The 8,891-nt window shown below is 32.4% G+C and overlaps 2 protein-coding genes across 2 annotated transcripts in view; both read left to right on the top strand.

The window, feature by feature from the left end:
- LOC106102940 (DNA replication licensing factor Mcm6) overlaps window positions 1–4,429 on the top strand; it is a 9,230-nt gene extending 4,801 nt beyond the window's left edge. Inside the window, exons 8-14 of the mRNA XM_013282561.1 lie at window positions 543–746; window positions 1,238–1,543; window positions 2,136–2,332; window positions 2,924–3,039; window positions 3,250–3,366; window positions 4,006–4,151; window positions 4,248–4,429. Of these exons, the coding sequence (XP_013138015.1) occupies window positions 543–746; window positions 1,238–1,543; window positions 2,136–2,332; window positions 2,924–3,039; window positions 3,250–3,366; window positions 4,006–4,151; window positions 4,248–4,367 (1,206 nt within the window). The 3' untranslated portion in view covers window positions 4,368–4,429. The remainder of the gene's footprint in view (window positions 1–542; window positions 747–1,237; window positions 1,544–2,135; window positions 2,333–2,923; window positions 3,040–3,249; window positions 3,367–4,005; window positions 4,152–4,247) is intronic.
- Window positions 4,430–4,585: 156 nt separating this feature from the next.
- Window positions 4,586–8,811, top strand: LOC106102947. The gene is made up of 7 exons (XM_013282568.1): window positions 4,586–4,969; window positions 5,456–5,632; window positions 6,040–6,225; window positions 6,821–6,985; window positions 7,799–7,960; window positions 8,289–8,385; window positions 8,483–8,811. Exons 1-7 carry the CDS (start codon window positions 4,725–4,727, stop codon window positions 8,528–8,530), a joined length of 1,080 nt encoding a protein of 359 aa, XP_013138022.1. The 5' UTR covers window positions 4,586–4,724; the 3' UTR covers window positions 8,531–8,811.
- Window positions 8,812–8,891: the final 80 nt, after the last annotated feature.

Genomic DNA, 8,891 nt, shown 5'->3' with positions numbered 1-8,891 from the left:
TCCGTCCGCGTGGATTAAAAAAACAAAAGTGAGTAGCCTATGTGTTCTTCCATACTATCCTCTACATCTATATCAAATTTCATTGAAATCCGTTGAGCTGTTTAGGTTACAAACTGTAACAAACAACCATCCATCCATCTAAAAATTCGCATTTACAATATTATAAGTAAGATATTACTGAGCGATAACGTAGCTTTTTAATGGGGAAAGAATTAAAATCCCAGTAGTTTTTGAGTTATTTCAATACAAAAAAGCTATGTTATCAGTGAGTATATTTTGTAATTTTACGCGGCTAAAGTCGTGAGCAACAGCTAGTATAAAATAAAAAAAATACAATTTTTAAGTAAATATGAAAGTAAGTCGTCTCAGCTGTCTTCCATTACCCATGTTACATATAGTACCTCGATAACTTAGAGTCCAAGGGAAACACAAAATATTTTAAGTTATAGAGCTTTTAAGTCATCAAGGGTCTATGTCATATATATTTTGGGCTTTGATGGGAAGAGAACATATAATTTTTTGAAGTTATAGAGGTTTTTAAGTTATCGAGGTTCTACCGTATTTACCCTTGTATAAGTCGGGCAAAACTCCAGGACGAGGAGTCGTTCGACTTCGTGATCGAGGCGGGCGCGCTGATGCTGGCCGACAACGGCGTCTGCTGCATCGACGAGTTCGACAAGATGGACCCTGGGGACCAGGTCGCCATACACGAGGCCATGGAACAGCAAACCATTTCTATTGCTAAGGTTAGTACAGCATAGTGTCTAAATATATGAATTATATTCAAAAAAGGTATAATCAAAACTTTTGCCCTCGACTCTGTCCGCATAAAAAAATATTAGTAAGTGTTCTAGACTATTCTCTACATAGAGGTCCGGCTACAAATACTGTATCTAATCCATCTACTTTCGAATTTATAATGTTAGTAAGAAATTTAACTTACTAGTATTATAAATTCGAAAGTTTGGACTAGCTTTCGCCCGCGACTCCCTCCGCGTCGAATTAAAAAGAAAAAAAGCACACTTGCATTACAAGTGATATAAAAATGTCAATTTAAAACTTTGCATTTATAATATAGTTTGTAGCTTAAACTGCTGATCAGATCTCTATAATAAAGTTCATAGATGTAGAAAAAAAAGTAATAGAACATGGACTATTTAAAAAAAATAACCCATGCGAATAGTCGCGGGCGAAAGCTAGTTTATAATAGTAAAAGTAATATAATTATTAATTTCAGGCCGGAGTAAGAGCAACTTTAAACGCAAGAACATCAATACTAGCAGCCGCTAACCCTGTAGGGGGTAGATACGATCGTGCTAAATCTTTACAACAAAACGTAGCACTAAGCGCACCTATTATGTCGCGTTTCGATCTATTCTTCATATTAATAGATGAAAGCAGCGAAATGGTAGATTATGCGATCGCAAGGAAAATTGTCGATTTACACTGCAATAAGGAAGAAACTTACGATTGTGTGTATTCAAGAGAAGATCTGTTAAGATATATCGCGTTTGCGAGGTCCTTCAAGCCATTTATCACTGAAGTGAGTATTTTTTTTAATTAGCTGTTAGATTAAAACAAGTTAAGGACCATATGTGTTCTTCCAAACTATAATCTTTGTCAAATTTTATTAATATCCGTTAGCCTTTTTGAAAATACATAATAACAAAAAAATATCTAAACGCATTTATGTTATTACGCAGTGCTCGACGCTACGGAAGTAGGATAAGGTAGGGAGATGATACGATGATGACGTCATCACTCTCTTGATTATGTAACCTTTCATTAGTAATCTATACTATTATAATAAAGCTATTATAATTACAGCATATTTTAGAAAAAATATTTTTTTTAATAAAAAGCCCTACACTTACGCCCCACGCTTTAGGCTATATGTTTTCACGCTGTTAAACTTAGAGGGTAAATATTTTGGATAAAACCCTAATGTGGGAAAGAGACCATAAGTTGCTGCCAACATCAAGGAGGCAAAATTACCTTACTTTGTCATCATGTTATGTCATTTTGACATTTGCAATTGAATTTGACAAATGTAATTAATAAAACAATTTTCTTAATTTCACGCGAATGAAGTCGCAGGGGAACCGCTAGTATGTAATAAAAAAATAAAATTCTAGGAAGCGGGAAAACTTCTAGTAGAGTACTATACAGTGTTGCGAGGGCGGGACGCAGGCGGCGCGGGCGCGGGGGCGGGGGCGGGGGCGTGGCGCATCACAGTGCGACAGTTGGAGTCGCTGGTGAGGCTGGCGGAGGCGGTCGCCAAGCTGCACTGCAGCGGAGCTGTCACTGAACACCATGTACATGAAGCTTACAGGTATTGTAACTGATTGCTTGATATTATACTAAATTTCACCCGAGACTCCGTTCGTGGATTTAGAAAATAACAAAAGCGAGTAGCCTAGGCGTTCTTCCAGACTATCCTCTACATCTATGGCAAATTTCATCGAAAACCGTTCAGCCGTTTAGGCTACAAAATCTAACATACATCCATCCATCTAAACTTTTGCTTTTATAATATTAGTATGACTAGTATAATTGGTATGATTTATTTAAACTAGTATTCACAACCATTATTCATACAATTACATAAGAAAATAGAAAAAAGTATACACTAAACCGATAATATAAAAAGAATATTAAGAAAACTATATATCATATGAAAAGTATAAGAGCCTTTAGTTTTTTTTTAAACTGTTTATGCCAAATTTTTGCTTGTTGAATTAGCTTTAATTTATGCATAGTTTAAAAATAATAAAACCATAATGAAGCATATTTGATATCAACTTCAACATTTTGGAACAGTCCTTATTTCAAAACAATTCTGAAACTTGCAAATGGAACAAGTAAATACAATAATAGTAAAAGTTTAAATTCATTTATTAATTAACATTTAAAAATGTTTTAGGTTACTAAACAAATCGATAATCCGAGTAGAACAACCTGACATACATTTGGATGAAGATGACCCTCAGTCTGAACCTATGATGGAGGTTGACCAAGATCCGTCTACTGCTACCACTGGTTTGTAAACTCTGATATTTAAAAAAAAAGTATGTTATAGCATCTAGCAAATTAGCAGACTTTTTATTTCCTAAAGATAAAATGCAGTACATTAATTTATAACTTTAACTTACAACTTATAAACTTAATAATGTAACTTTTATTGTTTTTAATAAGTATTAAAAAGACTTTAGTTAAGATATGTTTCTCTAAATTGTGTTTTCTTAACAGTGAACGGAGACTCATCTGGAAAGAAGAAACTAACCCTATCATTTGAAGAGTACAAATCTCTGAGTCATATGCTTGTTGTGTTTATGAGAAAAGAGGAGAGTGAAGCTGAATCTAGAGGTAATCTATTTTTTTTAATATCAGTCTCACTTAATAATTACTGGGTGTGTAGTGGTAGTGCCCGCTTTAACATCTTAGCACGAATGGGCCGGCACGTAATATCACGACCACACAGAAGACAGGCGTGAAATGGAAACAATTCCGTGTTTCGTCTGATGAGTGTGGTGCCGGAGGCCTAATTTAAGTCCCTTTTTCTTTACCACCCTTCTCTTACAAGGAGAGGTTGGGAAGGGGAAGTGGATTTGACGGTGGAGGAGATGCACAGGAAGGGGCAATATCCTCTTTATGTGCGTCTCCTCCTCCGTCGTATAAGGGTAGGCAACGGATCTGCAATTGCGGATGTCTATTTCTCTCGTTTCTCGTTTGACAATTTATGTTATAAAAAAAAAAACAGTAGTAATACAGAATAATTACTTTGTTCTACGCAACAAGACAAAACTCCGCTCTTACTTAACATTGGAATAAGAAATTGGAATAATAAAGCAATTATCTCTAATTCTTACATAAGTTTATTCTATTGGTTATTGCGTCGACTTAATGTGTACCACATTTCTTAAAGCGCCATTTACTGAAGTATGTTCGTACAATAGAAACTCAAGGTACACAGTCATTTTCCCTGATTGTACTATGTCCTTCCAGGAGAGGAGAGCGCAGGTATGCGCAAAAGTGCAGTTGTGAACTGGTATTTAGAGCAACTAGTGACACAAGGACAAATAGAAAACGAAGACGAATTGGTAGAACGGAAAGTTCTGGTTGAAAAAGTTATTGAAAGGCTCATGTATCATGTAAGTCAACTCCCATTCCGAGCTCATATGAGTAAACTTTTTAAAGTATATTATTTTACTTGTGTATGAATTTTTATTAAATATTTTTTTTAATAGGATCAAGTTATAATACCCCTAACTACAACTGGGCTAAAAGCGACACAGAAATCATCAGAACAGGAGATAGAAGACGATCCATTATTAGTTGTTCACCCGAACTTCGTGGTTGACTCATAATTGATTTTTAATTTTTTTAATAATTAAGCTGGTCTTTTTATAATAATGAATAATGTTTTTTACTTTTGTGTTTTATTGCTATTAGTAAATCCTTTACAAAATAAAAATTCCTTTCTTTAGATAAAGATTATAAAAATATATTTCACATTACATAATCTTTGACCATTTTTATAAGAGCACACTCTTTGGTTTTTGATAATTTAAATTGTAGATGTCACTGTCACATTACCAAAACAAATCGAAACTGTATTTTCGAAAAAGAAATAATAAATTCTGACTTAAAAAGTGATTTTTAAAACATGCCAACTGATCGTTAATTTTCAAAGTAATAAGTAAAGCTTTAGTTAAAAGATTAACATGGCACATAGAGAAAAGAAACGAGTATTGGAGAAACGAGCCCGTGAATTCGTAGTATTTTTGCGGGACTATTTTGAACGTGAGCAGCAAAACGGAGGGCCCCTGTTGCCCCTCACCCGTGTCGTCGAGCGAGTTTCTGATGCATTAAAGATCGGTACAAATACGGTATGTCGAATAACCAGAGAAAAATACGGTAAAAGCGGAATGGAAGATAACGAGCTTAAGACTCCAAGTTATACACCACAGTAAGTTCAATTTAATAGATCTTTAGTCTTTCTAAGTTCATATCCTTGGTTTGAATCTGTATAATGTACAAAAATTGTACATTTACATTCAATATTAGCAAAAGCTAGTTCTGTGTATTAACCAATGTTGAAGTTCATACATAACAAACATTGTTATTTAATTCTTCCTGTTATGGATATAAGATAAACACAATATTATGTTATACAACCTTTGCCCGCGACTCCGTCTGCATGGAGATAAATCATAATCAAGTAGTCTATGTGTTCTTCCACTCTATCCTCTACGTCTACGCCAAATTTAATCAAGATCTGTTCTGACGTTTAGGCTTCAAACTCTAACAAACATCCATCCATCTAAACTTTCGCATTTATAATATTAGTAAGATTAATAATATCATGGAATTAATTACTTTATCTAAAATATGAATTTCATCTATAATATTAATTTTGATTGAAATGAAAAAAACTAACGTATTCATTTTACAGTACAAGAAGAAAAAGAAAAACTGACGAATCATCAAAATCAACCAATAATGGGAAAAAGGTACCCAAAGAATGCAATCTTAGAGTTAACGGTGTTAGCACAAATAAGAGTAAAACTAAAGTATACACAACTGAGTCAAAAATCAGAGTAAATCTTAAAACAGTTCCAAATATAACAAGGTAATATTATTTTTAGGATTATAACAATAAAATAGCAACAATAGAGTCATGGTTAAGAATACAGAATTCCGATTATGTGGTCGAGTTCAAACTCATTAAATTATTATAAACAATATAGCAGCACAAGCCTAGATCTTAGTTAGATTTTTTATATCACAAGATGGTGAATGAGTTAGCAGCCACTTGAATTGGGTGAAATAGGAAAATTACCTATGCCCATATACATCCACAAAATTGGAGTAGTATATTTCCTGTTTCTGCGTCTACCTCTATACAATGTCCTTTTCCTTCCCATTTTTTATGTTATCTATGTTAGAGGTGGCTTTTAAAAGTATTATTAGTAAATTAACATAAATCTGCCAATATTAAAAAATCATTAAAACAAATAATAGAATTTTTGTTTACAGTTCAAGAGGGAAATTGCAAAAAACTTGTATTACGAAAGCAGCACCTAAATTGACCCCGAAAACAGATCTGAGCTTTCAGTTGCCAAAAATCTGCAATCCTATGGTCAGTGGGTTCGAAAGAACTGCAAACAAATCCATATCAAGTGTCAAAACAGAGGACCCTAAAAGTCCATTTGGTAAGACAAGGTAATCTTACATCATACTAATATTATAAATGTGAAAGTTTAGACGGATTGATGCTTGTCAGAGTTTGTGGTCTAAACGGCTAAACATATTCTGATAAAATTAGGTATAGATGCAGATAGTCTGGAAGAACACATAGGCTACATACTTTTTTTTTAAATTCCACACGGTGGACTGGCGGGCGAAAGCGAGTCTATACTATTATAATAAATAGTAAACACACACTTCTTTGTTGCCTAAGATGTCAGCAATTACAGCATATTTTTGAATATTTTTTTTTAATAAAAAGCCCTACATTTGCGTCATGCTTTAGATTATAAATTTTAACGCCATTAAACTTAGGGGGTGAATATTTTGGAAAAAAACCCTAAAAGGGTGAAAGAGACCATAAGTTGCTGCCAATGTCAAAGAAGCAAGGTTGTCACCATGTCATGTCATTTTGACATTTGTAATTTTTTTAATTTGAAAAATGTAAACCGTCAAAAGTAAAATGATTTCGGGCGGATGAAGCCGGATGGGAATAGCTAGTACTAAATAAAGAGAAAAGATTTGTATTTTTGTATGTATTGAAATAACTGAAATAAATGTATTTTTTCAGTTCAAAAAGAAAATGTCAGAACACAAGTCTGTCATCAAAATCACCTTTAGATCCAATACATATTGAAATACCATTTTTGAGTCCAGTCATACATGGTCTGGAAAGTATAACAGCATCAACAATTAACCCTTATCATAAAAAGGAACATTTGATTGGTGAAACAAGGTAATTATTAAAATAAACTTTGGTTAAGCGCTGGCGCTCTCTCGTTTTGGAGGCCAAGGCCTACTTTGGGTTGCTGCGCCAACATAGTAAGTATTTGGTTAAGAAATATAATGTATATTATTTTTAGATACCAGAAATATATTAAACTTAGTTTGCACATTAGAGATTATTATTAAAAAAACTTGAATTGCTTTCATACGAGAGTTTTAATTTCTTGGTTAAGCTGTAATAATTCAATGCTAAAATTAAGTAAAGTACAGTAGAACCTCGATAAGGTAAAGTCCAAGGGAAACACATAATATATTAAGTTATAGAGGTTTTAAGTTATCAAGGGTCTATGTTATAGAGGTTTTGGGCTCTGATGGGAAGGGAACATATTTTTTGAACTTAATAGAGGTTTTTATGTTACCAAGGTTTGAGTTATCAAGGTTCTACTGTACAACTAAATTCCAAATAAAGAAACTATGTCAATAAATTATTTATGTGAATTTTTTTTAATGTAATCTTAGTAATATTAAAAACGCGAAAGTTTAAACGCATAGATGATTGTTAGAGTTTGTAGACTAAACAGCTTAACAAATCTCAATCAAATATAGTATAAATGTAGAGGATAGTTTCCAGACTATATATGGGGTACTTACTTTTGGTTTGTTTTAATTCCTCGCGGAAAGAGTCTCTGGCAAGAGCTGGTTTGGAATAAAGTGAAGTGATATTTGTATAAAAAATTGAAAACGTTTTTGTAGGAAATAATCTTAGTACATACTGTACTGTTCTTACAGTACAGTATGTACAAATGTATGTATGTATGTACAGTACAAAAAGAAAATGTCGAACAATGTCTTCGAAATCACTTTTAGACCCAATATATGATATGCCTAATATCTTCAGTCCGACATTAAGTGATTTTGGCAGCACCACAGATTCTACTACAACAGGCATCAAATCAGGAAATAATAATACTCCAATACATACAAGGTATATATATAAATATTCAACAATTTACTTAATTTGGTATAAAAAGGCTCTTATATTAATTTGGTGAAAAACTTTTAAATTTCTCATGTGCCTTTTGTCATATTTTTAAATGTTCATAAATAAATCTAAACTAACTAAAGATTAAATATGAGGTAATACCAATTATCATTGTTTTTATCTTAATTTTAAACAGATTTCTAAACAGATTGGATGATCTCTTCCTTAACCAGCTTTTGTAAAATCAGACGCATCTTTGTCTTTAAAAAGATTTTTTCAAATTGAACAAATTCAAGTAATCTGATATTTTATTGATTTTTTTTGTTGCTAGCACAAAAACGAATCCCGCAAAAGACTATTCGATGAAATTGGAATTCAAAGAGGATTTGGATGATAATATAATTCTTGTTGTTCATCCTACAATTGATGTAAGTGTTTTTTTTTTAATTTTTGCTTATTTGTATTGTTTTTGAAGAATATTTCTATAATAGCTATTTAGTTTGTAATATATTTTTTATGTTCTAGGACCATCTTCCTATGAACACTTGGCAGACTAATAAAACTTTGTATTAAACCTTGCCATAAAAGGCACAGAATTTTTGTGTTGGCAACATTAATTACATATATGCAATTAATGTTGCCATACTTATATAAAGGTGTAGTTTTTGAATTGGTGAAAATTTTGTCTGTAAAAATAAAAAGTATTAGTAGGTTAGTATATTTCGAAATGTATATATTACGAATAAATCTAAAATACTGCATTTAATTTTTAATGCCATTTATGAGTGTTGCAATATTAAAGATTAAGCCTCACGTGAGCCTGATTTTCTATTTTCCCGTTCAGACTATAATTTTATTAAATGTAACTGAAAAAAAATGTTTTTTTCAATGTAAATGTTTTTGTAATATCTCAGAGATTTTTAATAAACAACTG

Source organism: Papilio polytes, unplaced genomic scaffold, assembly GCF_000836215.1.
Source record: "Papilio polytes unplaced genomic scaffold, Ppol_1.0 DF823890.1, whole genome shotgun sequence".
Taxonomy (NCBI): Eukaryota; Metazoa; Arthropoda; class Insecta; order Lepidoptera; family Papilionidae; genus Papilio; species Papilio polytes.
The sequence above is the reverse complement of the archived record's forward strand: the minus strand, read 5'-3'. Positions and strand labels throughout refer to the sequence as shown.